Here is a 20,556-nt window from a genome sequence, read left to right on the forward strand (position 1 = left end):
GCGTTCACATGAATTTTGGCCTGATTATTTGTGCGCTCACACCGTACTGGTGTATTACCCACGCGTTTGCACGAAATTAGTATGTCACCTGTGTGCTCACACGGTACTGGTGTGTTACCCGTGCGTTAGCCCAAGTACAGGTATGGTACGTACATTTTTGTTTTCAAAATGCATTAAAAATGTAAATAAGAAAAAAAATTGTTTTACTAAAATAAATTATTATATTTATAAGATATATTTAAAAAAAAAAACAAAATTATTTTAATAATGAGTGGAATAATAAAGATATACAAAATTATTTTAATAATGAGTGAAATAATAAAGATATGCAAAAATATTTTAATCAATAATATATATATATATATATATATATATATATATATATATATATATATATATATATATAATTATATCGCTAATCAATATTAAATAAATATATAATTATATATATATATATATATATATATATATATATATATATATATATATATATATATATATATATATATATATATTCAAGTTTTTATTTTAAAGCCTAATTCATTATTCTTACCACTAAATGTTGAAATATTTAAATTGATAATCTATGAAAACTATATGATTTTATATAACCATTCTATCTAATCAATGTAATATATCGGTAAAAATTCAAGAGGTCCTTTAAAATGTATAAGCACCTAAATTATTTTATCAAACATATATTTTGAATTTTTGGGTTATATTTTTATGTAAAGTTTCAGAATATATTTTAACAAATAAGATATGTAAAACAACCTTCTTGTGAGTAGTGTTTTACTTTTAAATTAAAAGACACATAAAAGATATGATTCAAATGCATAGTAGAATTATAGTATGTTATCAACAAACTCATTGACTTGACACCCTAAATTCCAAACAAATAAAAAAAACGCAACTATCCTTAATAAAGCAAAAGAAATACAATTCAAGCAACTACCTTCATCTTTTGATGATTGATGAATCAATAATTACTATGTATATATTTGAAAATGAAAACACAAATTAAGTTACATTCTTCTCTATGCATTCAGCAGACTTTATTATTGTAAACTTTGTCCTCAACTCTATCAGAAACTATAGTTTGTTTTGAGGATATTCTTGAGCTGATGTCTTTGATGAATCTTTCAACCCTTTGAATGCTCCATTCCCCCAAATGAAACTTCAACCTCGTCTTGAACTGCATCAAAAGCTGGATGGCTAAAAATATTACTCAGCAACAGTGTTCCTCTGAGTGCATTTGTCAAAGGTAAATGACCCTCTGGTGTATCATCATTGAGCTCCCATATAAACTGTGTAGGAAAAGAGCTATAGTTATATTGCTCCATCTCAGTGAAGTTTCTTCATCCAACCAACCTTAATGAAGAAGTTGGCTAAATCCATGCTTTCTACATAGTGCAGTTGTGCTAACTTTTAAATACGTTCTTAAAAATAGCTTATAATCCTGAATTTTACAAAGAACTAAAAAACATTATCATAGTTTCTATAAATATCAGATGATGCCACCTCTGATTAGATTCAGATCCACGGCCATTCTAATGTTCACACTGTAGCAACATGTGGGCACTTACTAAGAGTATTCCATAAAATATAGTCCCAGAAGTAACCTGGAAAATAAATAGTACATGATAATGAATATATATCATTGACACAGGAAGAATCGGAAAATTTTGGGTTTCCTTAAAATATGAATCACCGATATTACAGACACAAAACAAACAAATACCTGCCGTGAAAACTCGACCGGTGCTTCTACAGCTGGATAGATGCTTAACTGCAATGTACACATATAATCAGACATACATTAAAAGGATGATGACTCCTATAGTGGTGAATTTGTGATTACTTCAATAAAATTATATAGATCTTAATTCTAGGGTTTCAGCCAAAAGTGAAAGAGACTCACAAATTTCGAATCAATGGAAATTACAGATACTGATGCCCCGACAACCTTGAATGATACCTGTATGATAAGTATATATCTATATAAGAAAACCAATTTGTCACGGAATCAGGACTTTAACGTGCATTCAACAAATGTAATTTCTACGCGCAAAAAGATAACAACTAATACTCTAAGCATCAAGCAGCTAACACAGGAAAGTAACATATTATAATGACATAATAAACTAATGAAAAATGAAAAAGTAAATAATCAAACAGATTTTGGCTAATAAAGAAATGTAAAAGTTCATAAAATACTAATGGGGAGGCATGTACTTTAGCATAATTGTATGTTAGCAAGCAAAATGGATCCTCTAGATCAACGGGAGGAAGATCCTTGTTCATTTTCTCCATCAAATATTCTCCATTAACCATATTGCTAGCATTTTCTGCCTTGTTATCACTATCCTCGTCAACAATCATTCCAAAGGGTGGCCTAGAGGAAGGAACCACTTGTTTTTTCCATGGTGCAAACTTGACTGTTCATGGGAATGTCATTTCAATACTTTTTCCACTCATTCCCCGTCCACTTGTCACGATTTTCCATTCAACGGAGTGGTCTGAAATTGATATGGTTCCCATGAAAAGAGTGTCATCCAAGGTAATTATCTTCCTCCTATGAAAAGGCATAGTCACAGTACAGAACTCAATTGTTAAAGGAGACTTGTAACCTTCCATTAGACATAACTTGAATAGAAATACACCTTTGTCGACAAAAACCATTGACAACTGATAGAATCCCTTTACAGGAGGTCCAAGAGCATAAGTTGCCTAATAACACATCAACACAAAATTACTTAACGGCAGAGAAAACACCACCCCTTGCTTATCTGGACCTTGGTCTGAAACTTGGGCACAAAGATGGTATAAAGAAACCTCAATATTTGCGGTGTTTAATCCTGTTAAGGGAAATGATACATCTGGCAACCCTTCCAGATCAGCTCTACAGTTAATTTGACCAGAAACTCAATATTCTCTTCTTTCCTTTGAATATATACGACTTCCATGCTAGTTGTTTCTGGTTTGTAGGGGCCAAATCTGAAGCAGAAAAACCATTAGCCTTGATGGTAAAAATATTGGAATAATTAAGGACCAAGGGTGTGCCTGTATATAAAATATACACTGATGGAATAAATTTGCGAGCAACAGGTAATTTCAAGCTTAACTTGTAAAACAACAACAAAAATATGAGATGAGGAATACCATAATAAAAGGTACCAACCAAAGGGCATTGAACTACTGATAAATGTTCTGAGTGCATCTTTGTATAAAGGCCTAGACCCCATTTTTGGAGTATCGACTGTGATAGATCCTTGTCTAGTTGTTCCCATAGGAGAGGAAGAACAAACTTGCGGGGTTAGAGGTTTGGCCCGAGAAGATATGCCCATACTACCAGTTAATGAATCAAACAGTCCACCAACAGAGGGAGCTGCAGCTATGATTACTTCAGGTTCTACTATATCACCGACAATTATGTCACCAATGTTATGGTTCCACTACTTTCAGAATCAACCATCCTGAATAACTTTTTCAAACCACCAATTTCTTCCTCGAACAACCTCTCCGTAATAACCTCGGAATAAGAATGCAAAACATGACACACCATACAAGGAGTTCACATATATACACATAACTATTAAATGAAGAATATATATTCCAACCCAAAAGAAAAAAACATAAGCTTAAAACAAAAACTGAAGAGTTACCATAGAAATTAAGCAAAAGAGAAGGGCACAATAACCAAATCAAAACCTACATGTTCATAAAATCAATCAATTCAAATATTAGTCCGAAATCATCACTATATAACATGATATTATTTCTAATTGGATCATAACTCATACCTCACCAATAACTATTTGAAATCTACTTCATACCGAACACAAAGTGCTACAACTGCTACAATTGCGACAGAGGGAGGAGACCAGAGGACAAAGATGGAGGCACGACAGAAGGAGGATACCAGAGACATCTGTTACTGTATCCTTGTTTTATCAAGGAAAAACCTTAAGATGATTAACATGTAATAAAAGACCATAACTAAGCAAGGTCAGCTTAAATAACCATATGAACCTTAAGCAGAACAACACCCCCGTAAGCTTGGCCAATATTTCTGTAATTTCTCTTCTGAAGTCCAATTTTCAACTGCAGACCTAGTCCATAAATCAAAATTCATAACATGAAAAAAATCATAAGAAACATCATTGAAAAACCAGACCTAGATCTATATGAAAATGGTAAAATCAAATTAAATAGGAGATTTAAACAAACCTGCTCACATCTTTCCTCGATAGCTTTCTTATCTCCAGCACCGTAAGAATGACCGTCTACATTCTTTACCAAAACCAAGAGTTCGCGGACATCAACCAAAGAAGTTAATCAAAACTCGATTGGGAAATAAAATCATACAATAATAAAGCTAAACATCTAACTTTTTGCAAGAACCAGCCATTTACAGATCCAGTTTCCAGTGAACAACTAACTCTCTAAAGAGTGAAAACTCAAAATTCTCCAATCTCCACCATCTTCAAAACTCAAAGCTTCTTAGAAAACTTGAATTCAAAAACCAGACAGATATTTAAGAAGCTCAACACCAGTTAAGCTACCAATGTCCAATTCCTGTGAAAAACAACATTAATTAGTCAAATCAAATACCAATGAGAAGATACAAAATCGCATCTGTATGATTGAGTTCAATAATTTTATTGGCTTCAGTTAGGGCTTCGTTAGCGACGTGTTATAGAATCTTGATTTGTTATGGGAAGAACTTGGACGGTATTATTACGGCTTAGAAAGAAGAGGAAAAAGGAAGCAGGATATGAAGAAGGAAGAAGAAGGAAGAAGGAAGAAGGAAACAAATCATCGAGTGAGAGAGAAAGAAAGAGAGAAAGGACGAGAGGGAAAGAAAGAGAAAGAACATGGGAGGGATCTGAGATATGGAAAAATGAGAGAATCGTGGGTGAGTGAGGGACAATTTGTGCATAGATGAAACCGCTTGGGAGGTTGAAGATAGAAGATGGAGAGGTTGAAGATGGATGAAGATGGAAGCTGGCTTTGATTTCAAATCGCCCGTGAGTTGGAGAAAGAGGAAAAAGATTGAGGTAGATAGAAAGAGAATAACAAAACCTAATGAAAAGACTTTTGAGAAAGAGTTTGAGTATGGCATAGTGTAAAATTGTGTTTTTCAAGAAACATAGCAATATAAAAGTATTTTTATTATATTCAAAAATCTGAAAAGATTTTCTTTGGCTTGTTTTGAAATCAGACTCGGTGGTATAGAAAAGGAGAGCAAGTAAGGTGTCCATGTGGCAGTTTGGGGAAGCAAAGGGGCATAAATGTACTTTCCAGATCAGTTAATTTTCTTATATTGTAGATAAAACATATGTACTTTATCCAACAAGTTAAGGCGCCTTCTGAAAGCTTAAAATTAAGTATGCTGACCTCTTTGAAAATGATGCTATGCATGGTTTTAAATTGCGGTCCGCAACCGCAATTGCACCCGCAATATTGCGGATGCGGTTGCCTCCGCAACCGCATCGGACCGCAATTGCGGTGTGATTTTAAACTCTCGTCTCCGAATGTATTTGGAACCCCATCGGACAATTTTCATCATGTTTTTTTTAAGTATTTTCATCAAAAATCAATATATTAGATTTCTAAAACTCAATTTATTTTTTATATAATGAAAAAAATATAACATTAAGTGTTTTTCAATATAATATTTCAAACACTTCCTTTAAAAAATTCACGCCGCAACGGCCGCAATGCGCATCGCAACAAGCGCAATGACCGCAATCGCAACATCCGCAACCGCAACCGCATTCGCAGCCGCAACCGCATTCGCAGCCGCAACCGCAATTTAAAACCATGATGCTATGTGATGTTTCCACAAACCCCTACATCAAAACATAAAGCTAAGTCAGCAGAAGAGAAATTAACAAGTAGAAACCACTTAAAGCTTCTTAACACTAGAGTACATGAACTTGAAAGATATAGAAATTTTAGAGACAAACCAATTTTTTGAACAAGTTGATGGATTCTAAATTTGATTCTCCAATTTTAACCTGAAAGATGTTAATCCCTAACTCATCAATAGCAAAGGTCATCATCATCAGAACAGTCTCCTTTCCAAGTCATATGCCACGACTATGCTAATAAAACACAAACAATGTCACAACTTTTTTTAATTGGAAATGGCGTTAATTTCTAGGTCAATTTCCAACACAATTATGTGATGAATTTCAAAATAGTAGTTACCTGGTTGGTTCATCAATCATAATTTCAATCTCAGCAATTTGGGGATTATTGATGTCATTCATGAAAAGTTGTGAGAAAGTCCCGGCAAGCAGCTCAATGTTGTGATGCGAGACGATGAAACTATGTTGAGAAAATTCAAAAACATGGACGCCTCCTTAGGACTTCTTCCTCCCTGAAGCATGAAGCATTGGTCTTCATTGGCAGAGGGAAGTTGGTCATCGGACTTCATGAGACATATGACTTCTTTTAAATTCTTCATCATCAGATTTAGAAGCTTAGGAGGCTGTTTTGGGTTTGTAGATGTTGCAAGCGTATCCCTCAGTTGTGGGGATTAACAATATTTTGGAATAATAGTCAAAAGTTGTGGAAGCTTTTCGTGGAGAGATGGAGTTTGTGATTGTGTTTGTTGTGTTTGGCTGTGTTCGTGGAGAGATGGAGAGACCGCTGGAGCTTTTCGTACGGCAACAAGAAGAAGAAAAGATTTGTGTTTGTAAAGAATGTCTAGGGTTTTAGGGAAAAAATGGCCGTAACATTTTCCATCGATTCTTGAATAGCCCGATGTGTAGGCCCATTGTGCCTAACATTTCCCATCGAGTTTTAACTGAATCGATGTAAAGGTCCACTGTTAGTAACAGTTCTCCTATCGGGTATTATCTAGGCTCGATGTAAAATCTCTTATAACAAAATTTTCATTTTATTTACGATTCTGCCACCTCATGTTTTTTTTTTTCATTTTATTTACAATACTGCACTGTGTTATACATTTTTCATTTTTTCATATATCTTTTATATTATTGAAAATAAATGTCTAATGTAAAATCTTTTGAAAAATATTTTTCACATCATATATTTTGATACCTGATGTAAAATCTTTTAAGCAAATGTCATATTTTAGTAGTGATATTTTCTAGTGTCAATGTCAACTCTGATGATGTTTCCGCTGCTTAAATACAAGTTGAATTATCAGACATGTCTATGTTACTTATAATAACTATTATCGCCAAATTGAATGGTATTTTTGAAACAATCTATATTTATTTACTTATTTATTGTAATTTATAGCAATATCACTTTTAATTATTGAATGTTAATTTCTTTGATAATTAAACTACTACCTCTTTAAATTATTAAATTATTATCTTTTTAATAATTAAATCACTAATTAATAATTTTATATCTATATTCAATTAGGTAATGTAACCTCTTTCCACACTTTTTTTTTATTTAGTGATATTTTATACTTAATCATGTAATTAATCTATAAAAACTTATAATTTTGTTATTATTATTTTTAGTATTATCAAATCCATTTAAGTAACCCACTAAAATATTTGAATTAATTTATTGAAAACGCTCCCATTCAATCTTCTATTCTTTCAACCTTCTTATTTGTCACCTTATCTCTCATCTCATTACCATATTAACCACCCATTAACACATTATTAAAAACTTTTTTTTAAAATTAAATTGTCTTTAATAAAATTTGTCAATTTTTATTTATTTATTTTGGTATTGTTTTTCTTTTACTTTTTATATTTTTTAATTTTTAATACAATGCAATTTTTATCAAATGTATATATCTTTTCAATTATATCTAACTTTTGCCTAAGGATGTATATGTAATTTTTTTTATTTTGTTTTGCATTTTTCTAGTTTATTCTGTTGTTCTATTTTATGATTATAAATTCATATTTAAAGATGTAGAGCAATAAAAATTTAAAATGTGTTTAATATTTTTTTATTTATTTAGGAATTATTTACGATTGTTAAAGTAATCTAAATTTTTTTGACTAATTTTTATTATAAGTTGGAATTGACACAGTAGAAGTTGAACAATATTTCTTTACTCTAAAGAGAAATTTGGACGTTGCATGAGTTATCACACATAAATTGATGACCAATTATTTTTAATATTTTTTAAGTTGTTTTCTAAAATTATATTTGTTATTAATAATAGATCTCACAATATTATGTACCACTATTTCGTGCTATCGCACTTGCGAACATCTAGTATGGCTAAATATATTTTTAGCTTTTATAAATAGGGAAATATTAATTTTATCTCCTAAAAAATTTTCCTTTAAATAATAGTTCTTGTAATTTTTTCCGTCGAAACATTTTGTCCCTCGAGTTAATTTCCACAAACAGAGACTTAGGTGGAATTTGTTTCATTTGTCACGTGGATTATATTTTGAATTATATACCAACGTTGATGCATGGAACGAGTTTAGTGAAGAAGAAGAATGAAACGAGTTGTCGTGAAGAACAAACGAGTTGGGAAAAATGAATGGAAGTAGCCAATCGTTAAGTAATTTTAACGGGAGGGATCAATATTATATATGGAAAAGTTTATTGAGGTTATTATTTAAAAGAAAATTTGACAACAATAGTTAGGGTTATTAACATTCATACAGTATATTTAAATTTATTATATAAACTACTTAAATTTATAATATACTAATATTTATTATTGATTCTCAATATATATTAAAAAAATTATTTATACATTATACATTCAATAAAAATTAATTGGCGTGAGCACCCATGGGATGAAATAGTGATTGTTACAAAATGTCATTTAATAGTAACCAATCTCTTCCTCTTCTACTTTCTCTCTGTGCAATATCATTCAACATTCAACATTATTTCTCACCGTTAAACACACACTCTCTCTCTCTCTCTCTCTCTCTCTCTCTCTCTCTCTCTCTCTCTCTCTCTCTCTCTCTCTCTCTCTCTCTCTCTCTCTCTCTCTCTCTCTCTCTCTCTCTCTCTCTCTCTCTCTCTCTCTCTCTCTCTCTCTCTCTCTCTCTCTCTCTCTCTCTCTCATTCATTTTTAGCTCTTGACTCAATTAATAAAATTTTCCTATTATTTCCCTCTAATTAATTCTCCTATTATAAGCAAAAAAATATTAATTATTTTTAGCCCTTGACTCAGTTAATAAAATTTACCTACATTGCCCTTCATTACTTTATTAGTATTTGTGGTTCCAATAAAACTAATTATTTTCAATGCCAATTTGTGGAAAAGCCACCATACTGGTAGTAGGAAATCATGGCTCAAAACAGTTTCAAACTGCCTTAGTCATCTCCGTGTTATTCTGGCATAGGGCATACTGGTTCAATACCCTTGCCTAATTAATGGGATATATAAATGATGCAATATCAATGGTTCCTCTAGACGGCATAATCTTGATTTTCAATGGATTCTTGCTTTTTCTTTGTTGGATCAGTAATCCATTACCAATATTAGTTGCAATTTATTAAAAACCATCCGATATGTTGATTTTTGTATTCAATTTGTTGTTTCTGTTCTTCGTATTTCCTTTGTTGTGTATGTGAATTTTTATTGACACAGAGAAAGAAAGAACGACAGGTTTAAATACGAAGAGAGCGAGACATTCGTTAACACAGAGAAATCAGGAACGACGACATTGTGTAAATATTGTCAACAATCAGGTGTGTGAGGTTGAATATCTTATTTGCTTATTATGGTTATTTTGATCAACAATCATTTAACTTGCATCTTTATGATCATATTGATACCGACCATAAGAATGCTTGCAACAAACACATGTCATTTTATAGGTATAGGTGTTTCCGATATTGTGAGATGCATGAAATACATCTCACAATAAAATTGAAAAATAGGATCTATTAACCAGAGAACAAAACCTATACATAAGTCAACAAATGTTAAGATGAAAGAAAACAAAATTTGTTACAGCCATTATTTCAACCAAAAAAGAGAACAAAATTTCAACAATAATAGGCTAATAGTAATAGTTATGCAATCTATTCAGGACATGAATTAAGAAGAAGGGTCCCCATTGGCTTCTTGATAATTCTCTATCTCATTCCTCTTTAAGGCATTCGCAATAGCCTGCAAAAGAATTTTGGAGGCAAGGCTGATTTCATATGTCTTGGAACGGAAGGAGAAGAGAATTATCAAGTAGCCATTTGGGGTGCTTCATATTATACTGAGGCAACATGCTGCCAAACAGTGCGTGGTTTTCATAACTTAATATATATATATTTTTATTTATTCTATTGCAGAGGTTGTCTTCTTGTGCCTCAAAATGACTTCCACGATGATGTTAACAATTTCACAGATGTAGGAGGTGTTTGTTTTGAAATTTGTCATGGTTCCATTATTTTATATTATAAAGCATTGGTTTCATTTATAGTTGACTGACAACCTCTTTTTAGTTTTTTTTAGGAACTGTTGTGGACGGTCAAATTTGTCATCCAAGAAATTATGACTTCTATATGTGTGCTCATGCAGGAATGATTGTGAGTATCTCCAACTCATTTTGACTGATCATTTATGTTGAGTTTGAAGTTGTATGATTGTCAACAATACCATAGTGTTTCTTTAAGTTATGCATGTTCTTTACTCTGATGGAAAATATTTTTGGGCGTTCAAACCTTGCGTACGGGGATTTGCACATTGTAAACCCATACTTCAAATTGACGGTACATGGTTATACGGCAAATACAAAGGAACCATGCTCATGGAGGTTGCACAAGACGGAAACAACAACATATTTCTAGTGGCGTTTGCAATCGTCGAAGGTGAAACTGCGGCAGGTTGGACTTTCTTTCTAAGGAACCTCCGAGAACATGTTGCTCCTCAGCCTGACATATGTTTAATCTCTGATAGGCACGCTTCCATAGAGAGTGCTTATAATAATCCAGCAAACGGATGGCATGACCCCCCTTCAAAACACGTCTATTGTATTCGCCACATCGCCCATAACCTCATACGGGAGATCAAGGACAGACATCTAAGAAAGGCCTTGGTCAATGCTGGTTATGCATTGACCCAACCCACATTCGAGCATTATCGGAGTGAGATTGTAATTACAAATCCAGAGGCAGGTAGTTGGGTAGATAACCTTTTTAGGGAGAAATGGACAAGGGCTTACGACAAGGGCGTGCGATGGGGCCATATGACGACAATTCTCGTGGAATCCATGAATGGCGTTTTCAAAGGCATTCGTAACCTTCCAATCACAGCACTAGTGGAGGCTACATACTTTAGGATGGCTTCACTCTTCTCAACGAGAGGGAGGAAATGGGGTGATGTTAGGCAATCTGGTCAACTATTAAGTGATAGTTGCATGAAGTTTATGCAACAGCAATCGGCAAAAGTGAACACTCATCAAGTAACTTCTTTCGACCGTTTCAATCGCACGTTCAGTGTGCGGGAGACAATTGACCACAATGAGGGATTGTCAAGACAACAATATAGGGTTCTTCTCGACGAAGATTGGTGCGAATGTGGAAGGTTTCAAGCTTTTCGTATGCCTTGCTCGCACGTCACAGCTGCATGTGCGTATGCGCACCGCGACGCTAAATCACTACTGTCTCTGATTTACATGACTCAGACATTGCTCAGAGTTTACAGTGTTGCGTTCCCTGTGGTGGCCAAGGAGGATTACTGGCCTGAGTATGATGGAGAGGTAGTTTGACACAACGACGCAATGCGGCGAAAGAAAAAAGGGCGTCCCAATAGTACACGGATTAGAACCGAAATGGACGTCCACGACAAAATGGAACAAAAATGCAGCATTTGTCGTCAGGAGGGGCACAATAGAAAAAGATGCCTTAATCGTGTCGCGAACTCGTCGCAAGTTTAATATAATCTATATTTTTTTTCGACAATGTATCAGTTTCCCTTACCAACTCTTGTAACCGTTCATCGGTCTCTCATCAATAAATTGTGCTTTTATGAAAATCCGATATCGATAACGCAAACGTTATTTAGGGTTAGTGATAATTTTACGAACTCGATTTATAAGACGTTTTTACGAAAATAAAAGACCGGAATAAAAAACAGTACGCGGAAATACCCGAAACGGGTTAATTTAAAAAAAAATGGCACACACATAGGAGCCAATTGGTTTGGCGCCTATGTGTTAAGGCATGGCCATATGCGCCATTTCAAATGGCTAAAACAACTTTGCCCTAATTTTTGTTCATTTGCGCCAAATGGTTTGGCGTGTGGACCATGCATGCGCCATTTCATTTGGCGCATTCTCTTCCAGTCTGTCCCAAACCTAGACAGTTTGATAAATACTCCGAAAAGTTGATTTTTTCTGTAAATTTTTTATTAAACCTGATTATTTTAATTTTTTTTTCTTGAAACATAGGTTTTAGAAATAAAACAAATACAGTCATGATGTATCACACCACTTACCTTTAAAATATATTTAATTTTAAACATGTTTAAAATAAATAATCGATTTTAATCTAACAATTATTTACTCAGAGTATTAAAATGGTATTAAAGTTTTGGTGTATGAAAAAATAATTGGTAAAATAAAATGTTTAATATGTTAAAAAACATCCTTTAAAAATAAGTTATTTATTTAAAGAGAATATTTTTTATGTATTTTGCTAAGTACCCATTTTTAGCTAGTATTAAATTAATTCTTAATAATTTAAGAAAACATAATTAATGCTTTTCTATACATAAAGTTAAGTTGTTAAACCCCATTGTTAAATAGATAAGCTTCAATCATATACAAGTAAACTTATGAATCCAATATTAAAAAAATCATGAATAATATAAATATTTTTGACTTTGTAAAAAAAAAAAACAAGAATAACACTGTATTCAGTTTAGAAAAATTTTAAGTTTAGAAAAATTTCGCAGTTGTCGGTAACATTTATTTTTGCATATTTTTACTTTATGATCCACGTACAAGTTTATGTAAAATTATTCAATCTTTAAAAAATTTGTAGAACTCATTAATGTTATTTTAAATTCAAGTATGATACTTCATTAATTGTTATAATATGATGAAACTGGAGAAAATGAAATCCACTTTTTTAGTATAACTGTTTTCTACGTAGGTTGCGGTTGTGTCGATTCTTTTCCATATAAATCCTTTTTGGCTACTTAATAAAGCCAACATCAAAATTATTATCCACTAGTTGCACCTATTCAAGTTTTCTCCGGTTCAAAAATGGACTCATTGAAGTTTTTTCCATTTTCGGTTGAGAGTAAACATAAGTGATTATAGAAATTGAAATTGACACAACCGCATAACATGTAGAAAGTAGTTGTGACTATAACACTTATCAAAATAGTAGTCTTCACTTTGTTTTTATTTTCTTCGGCTTCATAGTAACATAACAAACATTTGAGTATCAAACTTTTATTTGAAAAAATATAATGTGAGTTTCACAAGTTTTTTAAATATCAAGTTTCAACTATGCTTGTCTTGGATACTCTGTTAACTCTGGACAACAAGAATTCAAAACAATTCCCTAAGTTGCCTCTTTGCGTTATTGGTCTTGTGGTTTTGTATCTTAACCCTTAATTTATATTATCTTCCGCGAAATGTAGTGTGTTGTATAAGTTTGTGATCATTTCAATAAATGTTGATGGCTGGGAAGAAGCCTTCTCGATGTCTTGTTGATCATGTTCTAGTTTTTGTTCATGGTCCTAATAAAACTCACGTAGTTCTCATTTTCTTACAATTTCTTTTATGTTCATGTATTATTTTTGATCCACTTATGTATAAATAATATCTATGATTAATGAGTTTAGGGTATGTTAGATGGAGGATTTTAAAGAGGATATGAAAGTTTTTTCTAGGTTAAGGAGGCTGTAAAATGTTCAAATTAAGTTTGATTGAAATTGAAATAAATATGATTACCAAAGTATAGACTTATTCCTCCAAAACTTTTTTGATTCTACGGGCAATTGGTTTAGTTTTCTCTCTATGTACATTCTCACAAAATGTGAAATATGTAAACTAAGAAAATCGTTTTTTTTTTAAATAAGCAATAGAATTATAAGGAGCAAAAGGGATGCTCCACCCCGAAACAAAGCGGAAAGTTCCTACCTCTCAAAGCATTCAAGAGGTAGAATATTTCAATAGTAATAATTACAAAGGTTCACCTTCTTATAAGAGGAACAAAGCCAACACCACGAATTGTAGACTATCTCCGACATACATTCGGTGAAACTAAAAGATTCTTCTTTAAAAATCACCGCATTACGCTTTAGCCATATGGACCAAACCGTAACGAGCCAAACTATTGCCACTATCGATCTCTTATTCAAGCAAAGAAGTTTACCACAATTATGGAAGAAAGCCACAAAATCCTCAAGAGACATAAACTCGGATAATTCTAGCCACATATAAACCCTTCTCCATATGCTAGAAGTAACCCTACAAGAATAAGACAAGTGCTCTATAGATTCCTCCTCCAACAAACAAAGGGCACATAAAGAATCGTTACCTTCTCTCAAAATCCCCCTTCTCACCAATTGGTCCCTAGTTGCTATTCTATCAAGAATAAATCTCCAACCAAAAAATAAAATTCTAGAAGGTGAAATACACTTCCAAAGATAGGACAAAGCCTTTACCTTATTAACCTCCAAAGGGGTTCTGGATAGAATTGCCATAAAACGATCATAGCACGACTTCACCGTAAAGCTTCCATTCGTTGTCAACGAACACGAGAAACTATCCTCATTAAATTTGAGCACCTCCGTATGCTTCAAAATAGCCAACAAACGCTGTAGAGAATCGTGCTAAGGCTGCTCAGCAGCGCTGTCTGCGTCGACATTAAGGGAACTGTCAGCCATTCTCGCCGCCACATGCTCCGGCAGAGGCATAAACTGCCCAGCCACGACAGCCGCAACAGAAGCGATGTCCGCTCCAGCCGACTGGGTGCTGGCGGCATCTCCCACTCCCATTTGCTCCGACCGAAATAAATTATATTCCCTCATCGCTACAGCCGCTATCTCGCTCCCCACTCCAAACCACTTCTCAAAAACCCATCTCCATCTTCCACCCTCAATCGATCCTGCATCAATGACAACTATCATATGGTTAACAGACAAAAAGAAAAGATCGGGGAATCCTTCCATCTAGGAGTATTTGTCCGCCCAAGTCGCATACCACAATGGAGTATAAGCACCACTACCAACTTTACATTTGATTGCACCTGTAAAATGATCAAATAGGAGCTTCTCATAGTTATCCGAGATAATTAAATCTCTCCACCAAAAAGAATCCTTATTATTCAAAACAGAAACATCTCCTATCAACACCTTATGCTTTGGATTGCCATATCTAGCTTCTAACAATCCTTTCCAAACCGCCTCCTTTTCCGTTAAGATACGCCACTTCCATTTACTTAACAAAGCTATGTTCATTATCTCCACATTTTTTACACCCAATCCCCCTTCTTTCCGAGATTTACACACCGAATCCCAACCCAACCAATTAATAGACTTTTTGAGATCAACTCCTCCCCATAGGAATTTGCTTTGAATCGATTTAATCTCCTTCAACGCCTTCTTGGGAGCTTTGTAAAAAGAGAGCGAATAAATCGGAATGGCACTAAGAACCGAGTTTAACAACCCGACCCGCCATGTTAAGATATTTCCCTCTCCAAACATTTAGTCCTTTTCTTAACATCACTAAAAGGTCCTTCCACGTTGATAATTTCCTTGGGTTGTCGCCTACCCTAACACCAAGGAATTTGAACGGAAGAGAGCCCACTTTACAACATAAAAAGGATGAACCCGCTTCCAAGAACCACTCTCCCACATTAATTCCATGAAGATTGCTCTTATGAAAGTTAATGTGGGACCCCGACAACAATTCAAAGCCTCTAAGAATAGCTTTCATACTCCAAAAATTCGCGGTGTCACCTTCGGCTTGTATCATCCGCAAGTTGAAGCAAGTCAACCTCATAACCATTATTAAATCTAAATCCCCGGAACTCACCTATTTCCTTAGATTTCTTCATTAATGCTGTGAGAGCCTCCATGACTAAAACAAACACAAACGGGGACAAAGGATCACCTTGCCTAAGACCTTTCTCCACCTTAAACTCTTTCGTTGCACTCCCATTGACAAGAACGGAAATTGAATTGTTAAAAATGCAACACTCCATCCATCTCATCCACCGATCCCCAAACGCCATTCTCTTAAAGATGTTTCTCACAAAATTCCAACTTACTCTATCATAGGCCTTTTCAAAATCAACTTTCAAAACAACACAACTTCGTTTCTCCCTTTTGGCAAAATCCAACACCTCATTTACCACTAACACCCCATCCGCTATATTTCTTCCTTCTATAAAAGCCGATTGATTTCTAGATACAAGATTACCAACCACTCTCTTTAGCCTAGCCGCCATTAATTTAGCCAAAATCTTGTACAAACTTCCCACCAAGCAAATGGGTCTAAATTCATGCAAAGCTTGAGGATTTCTAACTTTAGGAACAAGAGTGATGAAAGACGATGTACAAGCTTTGATAAGTTTCGCCCTATCATAAAAATCTTTAACAAAGAGGAAAACATCATCCTTCACCACCTCCCCATATTCACCTAAATCTCCTTATCAAGATCATTAATCTTCTCCCTAGCTTCCTCCACCTTCAAATCTATCCAACCAAACACCTCCTTGTTCCACACCCTAAGTCGATCCTTTAACAACTTCAATTTCTCAAAGAGAATATAATCCCTCCTTCCTCTAACATTCAACTTCTTCCATTCGACTTCAACAAAGGATTTAAAGTCTTCATGCTTAAACCAAGTATTGTTAAAACAAAAAGGTTTAGGACCCCAATCTAGTCTCCCCATATTAAGCCGAATAGGAGCATGATCCGATATGTCTCTCTTATCAATCCTTTGGTCAACCACCTCCCACTTCTCTTTCATATTCTTCAACAATAAGAATCTATCTAATCTACTCATAGCCTTTCCATTGTCTTTGAACCAAGTGAACTTCCCGCCAACGCAATTAATGTCAATAAGATCCATTTGTTCAACAAAGCTCCGGAACTCCTCCATACCTTTACCATTCCTATAACCTCCCTCTCCAATTCTCTCTTCCTTACGTAAGACTTCATTAAAATCTCCCACCACACACCATTCCTCGTGACTTCTCATTCTCTTTCTAGATAAAAGCGATTCCCAAAGATAGAGCCTATCCGCCCTATTACAAGCGGCATACATATTCACCAAATAGTACACATCACCCTACCAAGAAATATTAATACCCACGTAACCTTTATCAACAAAACTATAATTGACGAAGAAATTATCTTTCCTCCAAAGAATCACCATTCCTCTCGATGATCCTATCGAATTGCAAGTCGTCCATTCTGTAGCGGGGAAAATCTGACATCGAAGCCATGGGATTGACTCGAATCAATATTCCGTTTTGAAATCGCCACCGCGCTTCATTTTTTCAAAGGAAAAGGGAAAAGAACGAAAAACCCAAAGTTTTGTTTTTTAAAACAAGAAAGAGAACTCAGGTTCGGGTGTTGATTATATGAGGGGAAGGTTTTAAGCACCCCTCATATCTGTGGTATTCCACAGGAACCTTTTTGAAAATCTGTGTTGTGTGTGTGCTAAAAAACGGTTTGTTTTATTTTTAAAATAAGCTCGGCAAAGCGTTAAGCTTTGGGCCTACATACCTCCTCGGTGCAATGGAGAAGTCAGAGCTAATGTAGTTCCGCTTTTGGGAAAAACGTTTTTAAAACGAATAAACACTTTGTTGTCGTTAGAGAGAAATACTCAGCCATTGATCTTGAGCATGAGAACAAACAAGTTCTTTGCATCGCAAATGAAAGAAGGGCGCCAACTCGGATAAAATCAACGAGTATGCCACTAGCTCTCTCACGCGGAAAAGATCTCGTTATTATCAATCAATTCCAAAATCGTGGGGTATAACCACTCGTTTCGACAATTAACGGTGTCTAAACTTTTGAAGAAAAGCCACTAAGGGCGAAAGATATTTTTAAGAAAAAGGTTTTGAAAAGGTTTGCAAACATAAGAATTTTTTGGAAAAAGAGAGAAGATTTTGAAAATTTAAGAATGGGAGGAGATGAAGAGGCTATCCTATTGCGTAAAATAAAAGCTAAGGAAAAGAACGGTCTAACCGAAATAAGAAGCCAACACTTGACATTGTGAGTCAAGGTAGATTTCCCTTCCTTTGGATTTATCAATACCAACACATTAACACTTGGGGATCCAGATGAACTTATTGTCTTAGCACCATTTTTCATTAAGCACACTAAGATTCTGACAAAAATTGGGCAGAGTAACGGCTGTTTTTGGGTAAAATCCTTATCTCAATGCCTTGGAATTAACTATCAAGGGCTTTCAAGGAAATACCTGCACACATAAACATACAACAGAACATTGCCAGACAGACAGAACGATCACAGGATAGCAATGGAATGAGTCCAGAGGTACTAGGTCCATAAGTCCGAATCTCCAAATTGCTAGGGATAGTAACTGATAGTCCAAAGAGAGCCTTATGTATTTTTTAGATTTTTGATTATTTATTAGTGTTTTAGCGAAAAATAAAGTATGGTCCAAGTGGACAAAGAGAAAATGACAGAAAGTAAATATGATGAAATGATAAAGTAAAGCGATAAAGCGAGAAATATAAAGAGCGGTAATATAAAGAGCGGTAATATAAAGAGCGGTATAGTAAAGGTGCGGAAATTAAAGTTAGTTGTTAAATGTTAAAGATAACCATCTTGAAACTTGTCAAGTATGTTATCAAAGTTAGTAGGAGATCGATGGTGAGTGAATGATGTACTCGGATTTAAATTCAATGGGGTTTATCAGAAGCTTGATAAAATCATAGCGACTACACGATAAAAACCTCCACAAGTCTTAAATCAACCGCATACAATTCTCTTCCATATTTGATCTTTTTTATTCGGGACACGAAATATTGCGCTATGTTAAGCAGATCGCCAAGTGATTTATATAGAAATCACCCTACAACGAGGCCGGTCAAAACTTTATGTGCTAATGCATGCGAGAAGAGCGATATGTAGATCGCCTTCCGAAAGCAATACCGCACGAAAAGAAAATAGGTGAGTGATCTAGTCTTCACCAAGAATCCATAAGAATCCTCAAGGTATTAAGACTTTCATCGATCAAAATAAAGAGAAGTAAAAGATGGAACCACATTAAAAGCTCCTTTCATCTATAATTTCAATCACTTAATTTTGCGGATTTGGATTCTCATCCTATCGACGCCCTAAGTCCATTGAAATTAGAGAGAAATTAGGCCTCTAACTTGTGATTCAAAGAAAATATCAAAAGAATGGAGTAGAAGATGAGTTAGAACCAAGAACAAGTCAAAAACCACAAAAATCAGCATTCTGCCCAGTGTAAATCGATTTGCACAGAGTGTAAATCGATTTGCATAACTCTGTTTTCAAAATCTGCGCAGTTTTCAATTATGTAAATCGATTTGCACAAGATGTAAATCGATTTGCACAACACAGTTTTCAAAAAAAACAGCAAATAAAGAGAAGAAACTTTGTTTAAACATAAAACCAAACACCTTGTGATCTTGGATCAATTTGTGCACGAAAATGTATCAATTAAGCAAGCAAATCTCATCAATGTAGCACCAAAGGTGCATCAAGCATAAACAACAAAGGATCACATCTTGAATTATGGATTGGATCTAGAATTTTACCAAATCTTTCACAAACTTTGAATCTTCTTCAAGAACACACAACCACAAGCCTTGATCTCTCACAATTGATGAAGAAACTAGTGTTTATGTTGAGGTTTAGCTCTAAATTAGTGAGGTTCAAGATGTGACTCACTAATTTGTGTGGAAGAGAAAGAGCTTTGAGTGATGGGTTTGGAAGAGGTGAGGAGAGAATTTGCTATACGTTTCTTGGCTATCAAAGCTTGAAAAATGAAGAGGGGAGTGCCTCAATTTATAGCACTTAGGCTTGGGAAATTTTGTGGCTTGGAGTTAGGATTGGAAAATAGAATTAGGCTTGGAAAATTGATTTGGAGCCAAAAATGAGATCCAATGGCCTTGATGCAATCACATGAGGGTACATGATTAGATGATGTAGGAAATCAAATGTAAGAACCAAGTCATGCTTCCGCTTGCAAATGATGTCAACACTTCAAAAAGCTGAAATTTGCCTTCATTTTTCCAAATTCGTGCTGGTGCAATCGATTTGCACATTATGCAAATCTATTTACATGGCTGAAAAAAGGCAAAATCTGGGGCAAAAATAGTTATGCAAATCGATTGTTGTCTTATGCAAATCGATTTGCACTGATGGCAGAAGCAAATCTGGTGCAGAAACAGTTGTGTAAATCGATTTACACCTTATGCAAATCGATTTGCACAGTGAAAATGTTGAAAAATGCTCCTTTGATGGGTATTTTGACTTGGTACCTACAAAACACAAACATACAAGAGCACAAGGCAATATTTTTGGTATTTTGGTTAGTAAAACAATATACACAAACTAAAACATGGGTGCTCGATGATTCCTTTGCAGATGAATTGAGCACAGCATTGCAA

The 20,556-nt window shown here is 34.5% G+C and overlaps 1 protein-coding gene and 1 pseudogene across 1 annotated transcript; both read right to left on the reverse strand.

The window, feature by feature from the left end:
- Positions 1 to 980: 980 nt before the first annotated feature.
- On the reverse strand, positions 981 to 14,638 carry LOC131636113 (AP-5 complex subunit mu-like; annotated as a pseudogene).
- Positions 14,639 to 15,891: 1,253 nt separating this feature from the next.
- LOC131636102 (secreted RxLR effector protein 78-like) lies at positions 15,892 to 16,386 on the reverse strand. The gene has a single exon (XM_058906754.1). It carries the CDS (start codon positions 16,384 to 16,386, stop codon positions 15,892 to 15,894), a length of 495 nt encoding a protein of 164 aa, XP_058762737.1.
- Between the last annotated feature and the right edge of the window lie 4,170 nt (positions 16,387 to 20,556).

Source organism: Vicia villosa, unplaced genomic scaffold (assembly GCF_029867415.1).
Source record: "Vicia villosa cultivar HV-30 ecotype Madison, WI unplaced genomic scaffold, Vvil1.0 ctg.001633F_1_1, whole genome shotgun sequence".
In the NCBI taxonomy this organism is placed as follows: domain Eukaryota; kingdom Viridiplantae; phylum Streptophyta; class Magnoliopsida; order Fabales; family Fabaceae; genus Vicia; species Vicia villosa.

Coding starts and splice junctions, on each gene's coding strand:
- LOC131636102 (XM_058906754.1), bottom strand. CDS start 16,386: ATGGCGGCTAGGCTAAAGAGAGTGGTTGGTAATCTTGTATCTAGAAAT.